The sequence below is a fragment of the Trichosurus vulpecula genome, chromosome 4, assembly GCF_011100635.1.
Source record: "Trichosurus vulpecula isolate mTriVul1 chromosome 4, mTriVul1.pri, whole genome shotgun sequence".
NCBI lineage: Eukaryota > Metazoa > Chordata > Mammalia > Diprotodontia > Phalangeridae > Trichosurus > Trichosurus vulpecula.
In genome coordinates, this window is record NC_050576.1 from 369,635,380 (window position 1) to 369,653,048 (window position 17,669).

Below are 17,669 nucleotides of genomic sequence, written 5' to 3' on the forward strand. Positions count from 1 at the left end.
AAAACAGCAGAGGGAAGCAGGGCTCCAGCCCAGGACAGCCTGGATGGTCTCTGGGTGAGGTCTATCCCACACGGAGCTGGGAGCTGGGAGCTGGGAACGGAGTGGAGCAGAGTCCAGCGTGGGCGGCGTGGACCATCCAGACCAGAAGCCGGGAGGAGGGGGCCCTAGCGCCCTGAATATGTGAGCTGCGGCAGTTACCAGACCCCTCGACCCACAAACACCAAAGACTGCGGAGAAGGTTAGTGGGAAAAGCTGCGGGAGTAGAAGGAGTTCGCGGTTTGGCTTCCAGCCCTGGGGGCAGTGGAGGTGGGGCAGCTACAGCTGTTGTTACTTCTGGCTCCAGGCCCACCTGGTGGGAGGAATTAAGTGGCGGATCAGAGCAGGAGTGCAACAGCCTGCTGAAGATCTAAGCCCAGGCCGGGTTGGGGGTTGGGGAAGGAGCAGTGCTGGTGTGGCAGAGCTGGCACCTCCCCCCCAAACGTGGAACATAGAACTCTCTAGTCTACAAGCAGTCATACCCCACTGAAAAACTCAAAGGTCAAGTTAGTTGGCTGGGAATATGGCCAGGGAGCGAAAACGCACCGAGATTCAGTCTCAGACTTTGCATTCTTTCTTTGCTGACAAGGAAGACCAAAACATACAGCCTAAAGAAGTCAATAAAGTGCAAGAGCCTACACCAAAAGCCTACAAGAAAAACATGAACTGGTTCCAGGCCATGGAAGAGCTCAAACAGGATTTGGAAAAGCAAGTTAGTGAAGTAGAGGAAAAATTGGGAAGAGAAATGAGAAGGATGCGAGAAAACCATGAAAAACAAGTCAATGACTTGCTAAAGGAGACCCAAAAAAATACCGAAAAATACACTGAAGAAAACAACACCTTAAAAAACAGACTAACTCAAATGGCAAAAGAGCTCCAAAAAGCCAATGAGGAGAAGAATGCCTTGAAAGGCAGAATTAGCCAAATGGAAAAGGAGGTCCAAAAGACCACTGAAGAAAATACTAATTTAAAAATTAGATTGGAGCAAGTGGAAGCTAGTGATTTTATGAGAAATCAAGATATTATAAAACAGAACCAAAGGAATGAAAAAATGGAAGATAATGTGAAATATCTCATTGGAAAAACCACTGACCTGGAAAATATATCCAGGAGAGAGAATTTAAAAATTATTGGACTACCTGAAAGCCATGATCAAAAAAAGAGCCTAGATACCATCTTTCAAGAAATTATCAAGGAGAACTGCCCTGATATTCTAGAGCCACAAGGCAAAATAGAAATTGAAAGAATCCATCGATCGCCGCCTCAAATAGATCCCAAAAAGAAATCTCCCAGGAATATTGTCGCCAAATTCCAGAGCTCCCAGATCAAGTAGAAAATACTGCAAGCAGCCAGAAAGAAACAATTTGAGTATTGTGGAAACCCAATCAGAATAACCCAGGATCTGGCAGCTTCTACATTAAGAGATCGAAGGGCTTGGAATACGATATTACGGAGATCAATGGAGCTAGGATTAAAACCTAGAATCACCTACCCAGAAAAACTGAGTATCATGCTCCAAGGCAAAATATGGACTTTCAATAAAATAGAGGACTTTCAAGCTTTCTCAGTGAAAAGACCAGAACTGAATAGAAAATTTGACTTTCAGACACAAGAATCAAGAGAAGCATGAAAAGGTAATCAAGAAAAAGAAATTGCAAGGGACTTACTAAAGGTGAACTGTTTTGTTGACATTCCTACATGGAAAGATGATGTATATGATTCATGAGACCTCAGTATCAGGGTAGCTGAAGGGAATATGCATATATATATGTTTATGTATATATATGGGTGAATGTGTATGTATGTATATATGTGTGTATGTATATATATGTATATATGTGTATATATATATATACATATATATATGTAGAGAGAGAGAGGGAGGGAGGGAGAGAGCGGACACAGGGTGAGTTGAAGATGAAGGGAAGATATCTAAAAGAAATAAAATCAAATTAAGGGATGAGAGAGGAACATACTGAGAGAGGGAGATAAGGAGAGATAGAATGGGATGGATTATCTCCCATAAAGGTGACAAGAGGAAGCAGTTCTGTGGGATGAGGGGGGAATGAGTGAACATTGCTCTCATCAGATTTTGCCTAAGGAGGGAATACCATACATACCCAATGGGGAATCTTACCCCACAGGAAAGAAGAGGGAAGAAGATAAAAAAAAATGGGTGGGGGATGATGGGGGTGGAGGTAGTCAAAAACAAACACTTTCGAAAGGGGACAGGGTCAAGGGAGAAAATTCAATAAAGGGGGATGGGTTGGGAAGGAGCAAAATATAGTTAGTCTTTCACAACATGAGTATTGTGGAAGGGTTATACATAATGATACACATGTGGCCTATGTTGAATTGCTTGACTTCTTAGGGAGGGTGGGTGGGAAGGGAAGAGGGGAGAGAATTTGGAACTCAAAGTTTTAAAAACAGATGTTCAAAAACAAACAAAAATGTTTTTGCATGCAACAAGAAAGTAAGATACACAGGCAATGGGGTGTAAAAATTTATCTTGCCCTACAAGAAAGGAAGGGAAAAGGGGATGGGAGGGGAGTGGGGTGACAGAGGGGAGCGCTGACTGGGGAACAGGGCAACCAGAGTATACGCCATCTTGGAGTGGGGGGGGAGGGTAGAAATGGGGAGAAAATTTGTAATCCACACTCTTGTGAAAATCAATGCTGAAAACTAAATATGTTAAATAAATTTTAAAAAAAACTTTTTTAATTAAAAAAAAAAAGAATTGGAAGACCTGGGTTCCAGTTCTAGCTCTGTCACTGTGTGTCAGGGCACAAGTTATTTATCCTCTCTGACCCCGTTTCCTCATCTGTCCAAGGGGAGCACTACCCCCTGGCCTGCTTCCCACCTTGGTCTTTGTCATGAAGATCAAATGAGATTATGTATGCAGTACTTTCAAAACTGTCACTGGCTAGATAAATGGAATTACTGTCTTTTAAAGTCATGATTAGAAAATTTATTTTCTGCAAAGGTTTCAGTATGCAATAATGAAAGTTTAACACAAGTTGATTTGGGGCTTTGAAGCAAGCAAAAATAGAAAGCTAGATCTATTGAACAACACCAACTGTTACAAAGAGACTGTGGAGGCAAGTCAAGAACAGAAGGTCCCATGCATTTCCCTTGCCGGAACTGGTGTGGGGGAATTCCTTGCTACAAAGCATTCATTCGACCAAGTTCACTTAGAACTGTGACTTAGCTGATGGATGAGTCCATGTTTCTGCAGTTGCTGGGATGGGTTAAATGGGTCTTTCTTCAAGGTGAGGCTGCTGCTTCATTTGTGTACCCAGCCATCCACAGATCCTGTCCTGGACTCCAGGCACTTGTTAAACAGACCTTTTGAAGCTTGTAAGGTTGTAGCTCTCTCCAGTACTCCACCTGAAAGCAGGAAGAGACAAAAAAGCAGTTCTTTCCTCTTCCCTTGATCACCACAAACTAGGAAAGAAGGGAGAGTACCCCATTTTTGCCAGTTAGTGAAAACATCCATTTCCAGCTCAGCAGCCAAAAAGCAGTCCATCTATTCATGGCATGGTTAGCAGGCCAAACATTGTGCCTAATCAGTAAGCAAGGCCCTTCCCTTCCATTCCAGTTAAGGCTCCCTAGCTTCTTGGGCTGGCATCAGAAATGGAGCTCCATTGGCCAGGCCCCTGTTACATATAAAACATAAATATTAGATTGTATTTGTATTAACTGTTCCTAACCAAATAGTTTGCCTACTTCACTGCTAACTTGTGCCCCTATTAGGAACAATAATTAGCATTTTGTACATTTGTGGAGAAGGCACCATTACTGTTGTAAACTGTGGCCAATCACCAAATTTAGTTATCTTGCCTATAAAAGTAAGTGCACTTCAGGTACCTAGACCTTGAAATCCTATCCAATAGTTTTTCACTCCTCTGTCTCTTTTCTCTCTCCCCTTTCTTCCTCTCTCCCTCCCTCACTCTCTCCTTCTCCCTCCCTCTTCCCCCCCCCCCCCCATTATTCCTTAAGCTCAGTGGTTAACTTGGTTAGGCAAGGGATCATTTACACCTTTTTTTTTCCTCATTGCATTCTAGTGAGAAGTCCCGCCTTGGAATAGAGGTGAGATAACCTCAGTCAGTGTTGCCTCTGACACATACTAGCTGGGTGACTATGTTTAAGTCTTGCAACCTCTCAGTTCCCAAGGCAGTTCTCAAATATTCTAAGGTGCAGTTGGGGTTTTCCAACTCATGACTGAAAGGGAGTTTCTACATTGGGAGTTTTGCTACATGGTAAAATCAGAAGTTAAGACACACACACACACACACACACACTCTTCTACTGCATGTATCATTGTATAATGCTATTTCTTCCTTTGTGATAGCTATGTTGTCGCAGAGTTTGATTCAGTGTCTAACATGTCTTCGCATTCTCCATGGGATCTAGCATGATACCTTGCACAAAGTAGACATTCAAAGAATACATGCTAATTAAAACCTGTAAAGTTTTGGAAATGTTTTCTTCAGTTTTATGAAGTTGAGAATTCTCCAAAAGGGGTCTTCCAAGATTTCTAATCGAGGCATTCCAAAAGTAGCATTTGGAGTTAGTGATCTGATCAGATGACCCAGATGATAAATCTTGCAGGTAGCACTGCTACCTCTTATTCATCTGCTTAGAATAAAAAAAAAATGATGCCTGCAGGAAGATACATCGCTCAGTGTAGGCTTTTTTCCCTTCGACCTTATATAAACATCAGTGGGGGAAAATAGCAACAAGGGTAGATTGAACTCACCTGTTCCATGGCAGTAGTTTAAGGACAGAAATGAGAAGGGAAATCTAAGCTGTTCTATCAGACAGACAGTGTCATCAACAGAGCTGTTATGTTCTTCAGAATGTTAATAAATTCATATTTGAAAATTGGTTTACTTCTTTTAGTTTGTTAGCATTCCTGAAGTGGATTTGTGCTATAAAACTCTAAGTCTCTATCATATTAAACAGGCTTTTAAAAATTAATTTTTTAGAATGCAGGTTCCTTGAAAGTGTGGATTTTCTTTTCATTGTGGTATTTTGTAGCCAACCCCTAGCACTGTGGTACATAGTAGGTGCTTAACAAATGCTGGCTGGTTGGTTAACTGACTGACATTTCATTTCCAAGCCTGCCTTTTGTCTGTTTTCTGAAGATAAAATATGGATGAAACATTTTGAACCCTTTAAAGTAAAATAATAAAGAAGAAAAATTTCAAGATGCTAACTAAATGAGATCAATATATATTCCTCACTCTTTAAATAATGAGAACTTCTTGTTCATATAACTTAAATCTTTAAGGACAGCATTTTAAACAAAAAACCAGGAAGGAATTACAGAAAAGGTCAGCACCAAGATATTAGTGAGTGTTTGAGAGTGTTCGTGATATCAAAGAAAGGAAATAACACGCTGGAATGTTACATAATAAAAACTGCTTTTCCACATTATCGTTAAATAAAGAAAGCACTTAGGTTCCCAGAAAACAGCGTGTCGTGTGTACATACACCAACATATGTGTACATACAAGAGAGAAAGTTACTTTTAGTATAGCAGTGAGTTCAGTTTTTGCTAATATTCGTTATAAGCATGATTGTAACATTCATTCTAGTTAGGAAGGAACCTCAAAAAGTCATCTGGTCCAGGCTCCTAACCTTGATAATAATAGTGCACCTTTAAGTTTGTAGAGCCATGTATACGTTAGGGCAAGTGAGTCATGAAACCCAAGGATTGACCGGTCCGACCACTACCACCGTGGAACGATCAGTATCATCAACCAGGGGCCACAAGTTGTTTTTTCAGAGTTATGCTGTGCTTATTATTAAAACTGGCTTTCTCTTCTATTGTTTGCTTATAACACCTACTGTGTGCCAGTTTGTAAAAATTTTAGTAGGTCTTTCAGAGAACATATTCCCTTTTTTTTTTTAACGTCACATTCCTTTTCAAGAATATACCTTCTTGCCCTTACCCTATTTCCCCATCCCTCATTTTAAAAAAAAGAAAGGAAAAAAGTTAGGTCAGTAAAACTAGCTAACACAATGACCGTGTCAGAAAGTGTATACAATATTCCACACCCATAGTTTCCCACCTCTGCTATAAAGGAGAGTTTATTTTCTCAACTTTTTTCTGGTTCAAAGTTTGGTCATTCTAATTAATTAGTCTTTGAGTTTCATCTCATTCTTTTCGTTTATGGTGTTGTGTATGTTTTTCTGGTTCTGTTTATTTTATTCTATCAGTCCATACAAGTCTTGCCATGTTTTTCTGAATTATATGTGTCCTTTCTTATAACACAGTCATATTTCATTATGTTCATATACCTTGATTTGTTTAGCTATGCCCTGTCAATAGGTACCTGATTGATTTCTACTTGTTTGCTTTTTTCCATGCACACACACACTTCATTTTTATTTATTTTACTATAAAGATATCTTGTTTTTTTATCACCTTCATTTCCGAGTACAGACCTCCCTCTAGCCCCTACCTCAGCAGGCCATTCCCTGTGACAAAGAATTTTTTTAAATTTTTTTTTATTTAATATATTTAGTTTTCAGCATTAATTTTCAGAAGAGTTTGAATTACAAATTTTCTCCCCATTTCTACCCTCCCCCCCACTCCAAGATGGCGTATATTCTGGTTGCCCTATGCCCCAGTCAGCCCTCCCTTCTGTCACCCCACTCCCCTCCCATCCCCTTTTCCCTTTCTTTCTTGTAGGGCAAGATAAATTTCTACACCCTATTGCCTGTGTATCTTATTTTCTAGTTTTCTGTTCAGCTCTGGTCTTTTCACTGAGAAAGCTTGAAAGTCCTCTATTTTGTTGAAAATCCACATGTTGCCTTGGAGCATGATACTCAGTTTTGCTGGGTAGGTGATTCTTGGTTTTAATCCTAGCTCCATTGACCTCTGGAATATCGTATTCTAAGCCCTTCGATCTCTTAATGTAGAAGCTGCTAGATCTTGGATTATTCTGCTTGTGTTTCCACAATACTTAAATTGTTTCTTTCTGGCTGCTTGCAGTATTTTCTACTTGATCTGGGAGCTCTGGAATTTGGCAATAATATTCCTAGGAGATTTCTTTTTGGGATCTATTTGAGGAAGTGATCTGTGGATTCTTTCAATTTCTATTTTGCCCTGTGGCTCTAGAATATCAGGGCAGTTCTCCTTGATAATTTCTTGAAAGATGATATCTAGGCTCTTTTTATTTGATCATGGCTTTCAGGTAGTCCAATAATTTTTAAATTCTCTCTCCTGGATATATTTTCCAGGTCAGTGGTTTTTCCAATGAGATGTTTCACATTGTCTTCCACTTTTTCATTCCTTTGGTTCTGTTTTATAATATCTTGATTTCTCATCAAGTCACTAGCTTCCACTTGCTCCAATCTCATTTTTAAGGTAGCATTTTCTTCAGTGGTCTTTTGGACCTCCTTTTCCATTTGGCTAATTCTGCCTTTCAAGGCATTCTTCTCCTCATTGGCTTTTTTGGAACTCTTTTGCCATTTGAGTTAGTCTGTTTTTTAAGGTGTTGTTTTCTTCAGTATATTTTTCAGTATTTTTTTGGGTCTCCTTTAGCAAGTTATTGACTTGTTTTTCATGGTTTTCTCACATCCTTCTCATTTCTCTTCCCAATTTTTCCTCTACTTCTCTAACTTGCTTTTCCAAATCCTTTTTGAGCTCTTCCATGGCCTGAGACCAGTTCATGTTTTTCTTGGAGGCTTTTGTTGTAGGCTCTTTGACTTTGTTGACTTCTTCTGGCTGTATGTTTTGGTCTTCTTTGTCACCAAAGTAAGATTCCAGAGTCTGAGACTGAATCCGGGTGTGTTTTCGCTGCCTGGCCATATTCCCAGCCAACTAACTTGACCCTTGAGTTTTTCAGCAGGGTATGACTGCTTGTAGACTAAAGAGTTGTATGTTCCAAGCTTGGGGGGATGCGCCAGCTCTGCCACACCAGCACTCCTCCTTCCCCAAGAACCCCCGACCTGGACTGGACTTAGATCTTAAGCAGGTTCTGCTCTCCTGCTCTGATCCGCCACTTGATTCCTCCCACCAGGTGGGCCTTGGGCAGGAAGCAACTGCAGCTGTAGTTCTGTAGCTGCCCCACCTCCACTGCCCCCAGGGCAGTAGCCAAACCAAGAACTCCTTCCACTCCTGCAGCTTTTCCCACTAACCTTCTCTGTTGTCTTTGGTGTTTGTGGGTTGAGAAGTCTGGTAACTGCTGCAGCTCACTGATTCAGAACGCTAGGGCCCACTCCGCCCGGCTCCTGGTCTAGTTGGTCTGCGCCGCCCACGCTGGGCTCTGCTCGGCTCCGCTCTGCTCCCAGCTTCGTGCGGGATAGACCTCACCCAGAGACCATCCAGGCTGTCCTGGGCTGGAGCCCTGCTTCCCTCTGCTGTTTTGTGGGTTCTGCAGTTCTAGAATTGGTTCAGAGCCATTTTTTATAGGTTTTTGGAGGGACTCGGCAGGGAGCTCACGCTAGTCCCTGCTTTCCAGTCACCATCTTGACTCCCCCCCCGAATTACCAAGAATTTTTTTTTTAAGGGGAAACATAAAGCAGTTCAGCAAAAGTAAACAATCCATCTGCAAATTCTTTCTGATCCATTCTTTTCCCCACCTTTAAAAAAAAAGTAGAAATTGGTACATTTTCTCAACTCTTCTCCATAGCTGAGTTTGGTAATTGTAATTCCACAGCTTTAAGTCTCATTTTATGGAGTTTTTTCCATTTACATTCTTGTCATGTATACTGTTTTTCTGGTTTCTGCCTTTCTTTTGCTACATGAGTTCATGTGAGTCTTCTTATGCTTCTGAATTCTCATCTTTTTTTAATGACACAACATTTTTCAGTTTCATACAGTAATTACTTCTATGATCTGTCTTTGGCCTGGTTATTATTCAGAATACCATTATTAAATTTCTGTATGCCTCTACATCCTGGGTACAATCAGTGGCAGCTGTCTCATTCTTCTTTTGTATGTGTCTTAGCTTGATTAGATTCTTCTGTGTCTTTCTGTCCTCTATCCATAACATGGTGCTTTGCTTAGACTAGATATTAAAGCATTTTATCATGGCCCCATCTTTATTTTCTCCTCATTGTTTGCTTCCTACAAACATATCTAGGCGTCTCTCATCCTTAAAAAATCCTTCATTTGATCCTTCCATCCCCTTGGGCTAACTTTCTATAGTTTGTATAAAGAACCATCTATTATTGGTACCACTACTTCTTCATTTTCCATTCACTTCTAAACCCCTTGCATTCTGGCTTACTTTCCTGACACTACTGACTGCTTTTGTTGCCGCTGCCTATTTTACTGAGTCTTTTTTACTTCCTTAAAATTGGAGCCTAGATTGACATATCTCACATTCACCCCCTTTTCTCCACTATCACCCCTTATCACCTCTAGACTGAACTATCAGAATAGCCTTAGTATTATTGGTCTTCTTGCTTTGATTCTCTCCTCTCTCAAATACATCTTCCACATAGCTATCAAAATAATCTTCCTATAGCCTAGGTCTGACCACCTCACACCCTTGTTTAAAAAACCTTTCGTATTTCACTATTTTCTCCAGGATAAATTGCAAAACGTCTCAGCCTGGTTTATCTTCGGGATGAATTACAAAATGTCCCAGCCTGGTATTTCATGCTTCCCACATTTTGGCTCCAACTTACCTTTCCAAGTATTTTACCTGACTTCATTTCACTCTTTGTAATATACAGAGTAGCCTACTATCCCTCTTTATTATCTCTGAAGTTGGCATTCTACCTCTAACACAATCTGTATTTATCCTCAAAGGCCCTCCTTTATGCAGGTCAGCTGAAGTTCTGCCCCCCTTTCTCCCCCTTTTTGGACCTTTCCTGATGTCCCCACTCTTCGCTTTTTAGTGTTTTCTAAAACATGCATTATATGTGTTACAGCCTCCTAGTAGAATGGTTGTAGACAGTAACGTTACTATTTTATATCATGGCCAAAGAATTTATCACCCAGTAGCTAACTTTCTGTTAATGAACCTCTTACCATTTAACCTAGAGTGATCCTTGAATGACAGTCTTTCACCGTGGCTGAACTCAGCTTGGTAGAACTTTGCTCAATTTGGTAAAACGTGTCAGGATTTTAATTCCACTGCCATAGCCTTGGGAAACCCAATCTACATTTTGATAAAAATTTGTACTAGGATTTTTTTGGAGCTATATTAAAGTAATAATCAGTGAGCTTCTGTAAAAAAGAGTATAATAGCTAACCCTATTCACCTGTAAATGACCAAAATGTAATTTACCAAGAATAAATTAGTAAATTGTTATCATTGCTATATATGTCTGTTTAGAGGTGGGGGTTGAGAGTAAACTAATAAAAATTGTCAGTGGATATTTGTGTATTGTTAAAGATAACTTTAAATGTAATTGTGGCAAAATTGAAATGCATATTGTTGAAGTTAAATAATCTTTACATATAACACATTTGATTCATGATATGAATAGGTATTTAACTTTCATGTTTTGAATTGACTACTTATAGATTAAGGGGAAATTAGTTTATATAATAGGATTTAAGAATTTTTGTTGTACATTGGACAAAAACGTTGATTTTAAGGTGTTCATTACTTAAATAATAATAGGTTTCATAAATTCTACTATAAAGCAACTTGCAGATACTCACTAAATCAAGGTTTTGGAAGAATCAGACTCTACACATGTTTTTAAAAGGCATTTTTTAAGTGTAGTTGAGGATTCTTTTGAAGCAGGAAAAAATGAAACCTACTTTTTCTGTGTTAACTTTTTTATTAATTCATGGTGTGTTTCTCTTCGTTTTTTTCATAGGTATGAGAAGGTACCAGTGATCTTGGTTGGGAACAAAGTGGACCTTGAAAGTGAGAGAGAAGTATCTTCAAATGAGGGAAGAGCCTTGGCTGAAGAATGGGGTTGTCCCTTTATGGAGACATCTGCTAAAAGTAAAACAATGGTGGATGAGCTCTTCGCTGAAATTGTTAGACAAATGAACTATGCCGCTCAGCCAGACAAAGATGATCCATGCTGTTCTGCGTGTAACATACAATAGCATTTAAAAATGGACATATCCTGGACACAGTTTACTCAACTTTTGTAGGTGGTAAAATCCTGTCTGCTTTACTGCCCAGTTTGCAAGAATGTGTGGAATGAAATCTACAGTGAAGTTACAGTACTTATTCAGAGCTAAGCAGTGATTGTCAGTCAGTGTCTCTGAATACATTTGGGTTCAGTAACTACATTTTTTCAGTACCATCCTCAGTCTCCCTTATGCACCTGCAACTCAGTGGCATAGCCAGTTAATCTACAGGGTGATCTCATTTGAAAGATATGTTGGCATTGTCCCAGACAGCAGCAACTATTGCATAAATTGGAAATATTCTTGAGGGAGAAATGAGAAGACCTGCAATGATCGCTCACAATTAAAATATTCGTTGTGGTTTTGTTTTTCTTTTAAAGAGAGAAATCATACATGAATACAGAGTTTTAGGACTTGTAATAGTGCTTCTGGCCAAGTTAACTCAGTCTCAAGTAAAGCAGGATCAACCATACTGCTGACAGCATTAGAGGGGACGTTATCTACAAGGCTGGCATATTATTTCTTGTTTGCGAAATCAATGCTGTTAGTTGTATATTTTATCCTAGCCTGTGACATGGAACTCATTGCACCAGTCCTTGAAAATGAAGAGATCTGAACAGGTTGTGGAAAATGCAGTCTGGTTTTATAATGTGTTAAATCATCTGCTTTGCTACTGAAAATGGAAGATCTCTTCAGGTTTTGTTCAGACAAAAAAATAAGCAAACAAACCTCTGTTTACAAAGCAGGAAATGTCTTTATCACTTTACTGAACATGGAGGAAGCAGCTATGATGAAAAGAAATTGCTTAGCCTTACTAACAAGGAGCATTTTAGTAGATTAACTAGTACCATCTTGTAAGGAAAATGAAGCCATGTTGCATCCAGATGTTCCCATTTGCAGAAACCTCATGGGACAGTACAAACATTCTGCATTTTTAAGTTTAAGACAACAAATTCCTTTTTGCCTTTAAGGGCTATGGTTTTTGGTGTGATCCCAAGCTAACTTTCTTTCAAAATCAAGTTTGCTATTTCAGAGCTTTAATGATGACATTTTAAAAAATTGAATAATTGTATGAAACAATTCTGGCTGAAAGGTAGGATATAAGTTATAGGATAATGAGTAAGGGATGAAAAACCTTTTATCTCTAATTTTCCTGATGTACGCCACAAAGGTTCTCCTGCAACAGTTTTGCCCTGATTACTGAAGTGGCAAATAGAGTGGGAGTGAATATTTTGTTTTGAAAAGGTGCTCAAGCTCTGACATTTTTAGTTTTCATAGCCGTGAAGTATTTATCATTTGCATGACTAATGGCACAGAAATACCTATTCAAAGTTTTACAATCAAGTGTAGATGATTTTTCAATTTTAAGCTTCAGAGTTTTAAATGCTGAAGAGATTATCTTGAGTTGGCCCTCTGTAGATAAATTTGGCCTTCAAAACTGCAAAATCACTGAGCCTGTGGTCTTCATGCCACCCTGCATTTCATTGATGTCACAATCTCATGCAGTAACTAGTATTTTGTTGGGTCATTGAGAGGATGTGTGTTTGGATGTGTGCATATGTATATTAGTTGCCTTCCAAAATTTGGCACAAAGTTAAGAGAGACTAGCCTCTTCTAAAAAATCTGTACTTTAGATTTGTCTCAAGGACTATATTAGCTTTATTTCTTAAAATATTTTAGAACATTTCTGAATAAAAAAAACTCCCATATTTCACGTAATTAATTTATATCAGAGTGTTCAGTGACTGGCAAAAATTTAGCAGATAAAAAAGAGCTGGTCAGACTATTCTCAGACTTCCTCTCTTCTGGGAAAATGGAAGGGATGCATGTGTGAAAATCAATATTTAGTTCTAATCAGTCTTTCTGAATCTTTAGTCGCAAATTGCTTTCTTTCATGTAGTTGTCATCATCCTCAATTTTGAAGCACCTGGTTCATGTAAAATTTCGGCCCTTTTTACTAAACTCAATTTTAAGACAGCAGTGTCCAGGAGAATTGAAGGTATAAAGAATACTACTTGTCTCCTGCAGTAGAAATATCTGCCAGTGAATTAGATTTCACATCCTATAACTTTTAAAAATTACCCTATTTTACATATTTCCAGATTCAAATTATTGAATAGCATTGATAGTTCAGAATACATTTACGTATGCTCTGTAAAGATCCTACAGTCTTATGCCATGGATTGCTATGCAGACAATAGAAATGGGCAAAAAAAGCACGAGGGGTCTTGCAAACTCTAAAGAGCAAAGGATTATCTAAAATTTTCAATCATGTAGTTAAGAGTGTGTTACATAAAACAGTCAGATGGGCTTTTTAATGTTCACATCATAGTAATCAGTGAATTGGCCACCTGGTCATGTGTTTCATCGCAGTTCTACATGTTTAGTGACAAAGCAACACCTATTGTCGCAAAAAATGTAAATGCTGTTGTGCTCTCTGTCTTGTGGTTCTCGAATTCTGATGCTTTTTTGGTATTTCATCTGGTGAGAACATACTTGGGCTTGATTGAATGATAGTTACATTTGGTGGGATGTTGGCAAAAAGTTTGAGAACAAGACGACTAACCTTAAATAAGGGCCACGTGAAAGAATGGGTGGCCACCTCTTTCTGCAAAGGTTAGTAACCTTGGCTCACTCTATTCTGTACCCTGATCAGACTAGCAATTATTGTCAATGGAAATTTTTCTAACATGCCTTAAAAATATTATGGTTTGATCCAAAGACCCACTTTTACTTTAGCTGTTCTTGTAGGGTTTTGTACTTTCTTACAAAAGCAGCTTTTTTTTTTTTAAGTTTTACTGATTTTTTTCCTTTTAATGTTGCAACTTTAATTCTTGTAAGCTGTAATAGTGATGGTAACTGTTGCCTTTCATTTTGTTCAGCCTGTGCAAAACAAGCCAGCATCTGATCAAAAGTATTACACAGAAGTCTTTCTTAAACATTTGAAAGGTGCTTTCATCACTTCTTTCTTTGGTTTTTACAATTAGAATTAGTTTTTCCGACTGGTAGTACCACAGTTGCCATCACTTATTTATGGGAAAACTACTGGTATCTGCTCTCCTGTGTAAAGAATGTTGCCTAAAGATGTCTGCCATTTGTTTTTCAGAGGATTGTACGTACGTGAGAATACGTGTGCATGTGTGTACGTATGTGGATTTTTATTATTGTTATTATTTTGTTCTGATCAGTGCCCTATCTTGGCACTGATTAGGCTTTAATTGTGAAGCTCCCCAACCAATCAGACATTAAAAGATGATGGGAGTTTTTGTTTTCTGTTTATCTGTGTCATTGTGCATATGTTAAATCTCGATCAGGGTTTCGAGAGTGACTGCAGTGGGTTTTGGAAACAGACTTAACATTATTGATTTGGGGTTTCCCAGAGATTAATTAAATATAGTTCACAGTTAATTGTTGAGCTCTAATACAACTGACCATTTAGAATTGAACAACAGTTTATTGTTTTGTAACAATGTCAGTTGTTAAACCTCACTGTTTGGGATAAAACAAGAATTGTACATAGAACTCAATGCAAATTCAACAGTTGTATTTGGAGTTAAATTATTTTAACAAATAAATTTATTTAATGAAACTTCCTTTGGATTTCTTTGTACTATCAGCATCCAAAAATGAACTTGAATGGACTGTGCAGTTATTTCATGTAGAATGCATTTTGTTTCTGTGAAGAAATTAAGTTTCTAAACAACCTCCCCAAGTAAAAGTGCTTGTCATTAGTGCTAGGTGTATGTTCAGATAGCCCAATGTACTTTAACCTTTTAGGTTTCAAAATGAAACGAACCAGGCTTTTTCATATCTGCATCCTAAAATTGTAATGCTTTTAAGGTTTTGAATTGGAAAATGTCAGTGTTCCAAAGAAGCCTGATTATACATCCTAGCAATGATAGTTTGAACAGTCATCATGCTCATGTTAACAGGATTGTTCTAGATAATTGACATTGATTAGAGGTTCCATTATAGTCATGCCAATACCACTAAAATGCACCATTGTGCTCCCTGGTGATGGGCTTCAGGCTGGCTTTTTGTTTCCAGGTCATGTGGATCTTAAGGTGCCAGAAGCTGGAGGCTGGTCCTCTGTAGGGACTGCTTGTTCTATAGAGGATTCTGTGAATGTTGACAAATGCTGTTAATTGTACCCAGCCTTCAGCTGCTCTAGACACTGATAACTAGCTCATTCATTCTGTAAACCAATTTAAACTGTGCCTTTTGGTTATGTTGCCATTGGACTATGTTGAAAGCCCTTGGCAAAATTCCACTAGTTTAGTAGTTTCTTTGTTTAGGGTATAAAGAGAATAATTGCAAGGATGTAACAGAAGCACTATAGAAGAACTTTAGGATATTTAAAGCAAAAATGCAACTATAAATAATACAATATTAAATATTTTTCAAGTTGGTTAGCTTCGTATTATTTCAGGTGTTTAAAAACACTTAGGTATATACAATGTCAAGTTGTGCTGAATGGAAGGTTTTGAGACTAAAAAATGCTGCTTTGGAACTCACCCAACTTACAGATAACTTACAAAACGTAATGCTCAATAAATTTCGGCGAATTATAGAGGCAGATATAACTAGCTACAGGAGGAAATATTAGTAGCTGAAGGAACAGGAGGAAGTGACCTACGCAATTTAGGGTTGGATCAGAATGAACGCCAACTGACCCCCCAAGGCTTGTGAAGCAGAGTTAGTTACAGGAACTTAACCGGGAGGGAAGGGAGCAAATTAATGATCTTTCTTACTTTGCGTGTTTAAATGAAAAACAGTCTCATAAGGAGGTCGACAGACAAATCCTAACAAAGAGCAATGCCTGCCTGGCTTCTGGCAGGCTCAAAAAGTATTGATCAGATGGATAATTTCAACGCAATTTTAAACTCGTCTGTTTGTATTTCCAGGTCTTAGAACAGTGTTTGGCACACAAAAGTATTTAATAAGGACTTTTCCATTCCATCTGAAACCCTTCATAAAACCTACAACATAACTTAAATGAAAGTTGATATTTCACACTCATGTGTGAAACTCTGGAAATTCTACAATAGCCTAATATTTTCTTTATCCTCTTTTACGGTAACACAGTCTGTTTTACTCATTTCTCTTAAGCAATCTCATACTAAAATATAGGTATTTTCTCCACTGGAATAAGTGACATCACCTCTCCACCTTAATAGATGGTTCTTCAAGAGATGGTATGGCCAAAAACACTCAGGCCAGACTTCTGCAAGCTTCACTCAGTTGGTCCTCAGAGGACACAGACGGACAGACAGACGCACACACACGCGCACACACACACTCGCTTGGTAAATCTTCTAGCGCTTATTCTGCTAGCATAGCCTTTGAGCATACAGGGTCACTCCAAGTCACGATGAGGAATGGAATTTGATTGAAGGCTAATCATATCATATACAATTATAATTATGTAATTGTATGGCCAAACATTGACATGGTTTGCTTTTTATATTGACTGGTAATCATTGCTGTAGTTTATTTTACATTGATTTCATTTCTATTTTACTTAACTCCTAGATTTGTTCATATCATAGACATTCATTTTAATCCAGGAAAATCTCTTTGGATTCTCCCCTTCATTTTTTTTTTGCCTGAATCCTGCCTTTGATGTCCTGTTTGTTCAGTTACCATGGCATTTAGTTGAATCCTGTTGCACTTACAAGACAGGCTGGTAAATGTTCACCCTGATAATTTTACTTTTAAAAAGAAATCTTGAAAATTATTCCTGCTTATTTATACTACAGCTTTAGGAAATATGGGGTCCGTGGGTTGAAAAACTTTTTTTTAATTTTAATTGTTAATTTAATTTAAGCATTAATTTAATGCTACTCCCACCAAGCTATAAGCATGTCTGCGTTAGTTTCTAATATACTAGCCTAAAATGCTGCACTGCTGCAAGTCTAGTTTTAGGCTGCAGTTATTATTGGAAAGGGACATTAAGAGAAAATTACTGGTCAAAATAGAAAGTCAGAGTTACGAGAGACTTTGAGACCATCTAATCCCACCTTACAACCCAATATAGGAATCCCCATTATAACCTCTCTGATAGCTGGTCATTTTGTCATAGCTTCAATCCAGTCCAGTTGTCTATTATGTATCACAGGTGTTGTGCTAGATTACGAGGATTCAAAGATAAAAACAAAAAGGTTTCCCCTTCAGAAAGTTTACATTCTGCTGGCCTGAACATTTGCATTAATGAGGAGCTCACCACTCAACAAAACACCAAATTCTATTTTTCAACAGCTATAATTGTGAATGTGTTTCCATGTACAAAATGAAAATACGCTCCTGTTACTTACACCTTTGGCCGTAGTCAGCTGTCTCTCAGGAGCTCTATAAAATGAGTAACCCCTATTTGCACATGAGAACCCTCCAGGAATTTGAAGACAATTATCTCCTCCCCTATTCCCCTCTTTTACAGGTTAGTTATACCTAGTTCCTTCAAATTTCTCATGTAACTTGGTTTGTACACTTTTCACATCATGGTTGCATATTCACGTACATAAATGCTTCTTGATTGTCAGCGTCCATCTTAAATTTAGTTGTTCTGAACAGAGCA

General features: G+C 38.4%; 1 protein-coding gene across 1 annotated transcript in view; it reads left to right on the plus strand.

Annotated features, from left to right (window-relative positions):
* The window catches only part of RAP2A (RAP2A, member of RAS oncogene family), a 50,035-nt gene extending 35,359 nt beyond the window's left edge, over positions 1 to 14,676 (plus strand). The window contains exon 2 of the mRNA XM_036757255.1: positions 10,831 to 14,676. Within this exon, the coding sequence (XP_036613150.1) occupies positions 10,831 to 11,068 (238 nt within the window). The 3' untranslated portion in view covers positions 11,069 to 14,676. The remainder of the gene's footprint in view (positions 1 to 10,830) is intronic.
* The last annotated feature ends 2,993 nt before the right edge of the window (positions 14,677 to 17,669 follow it).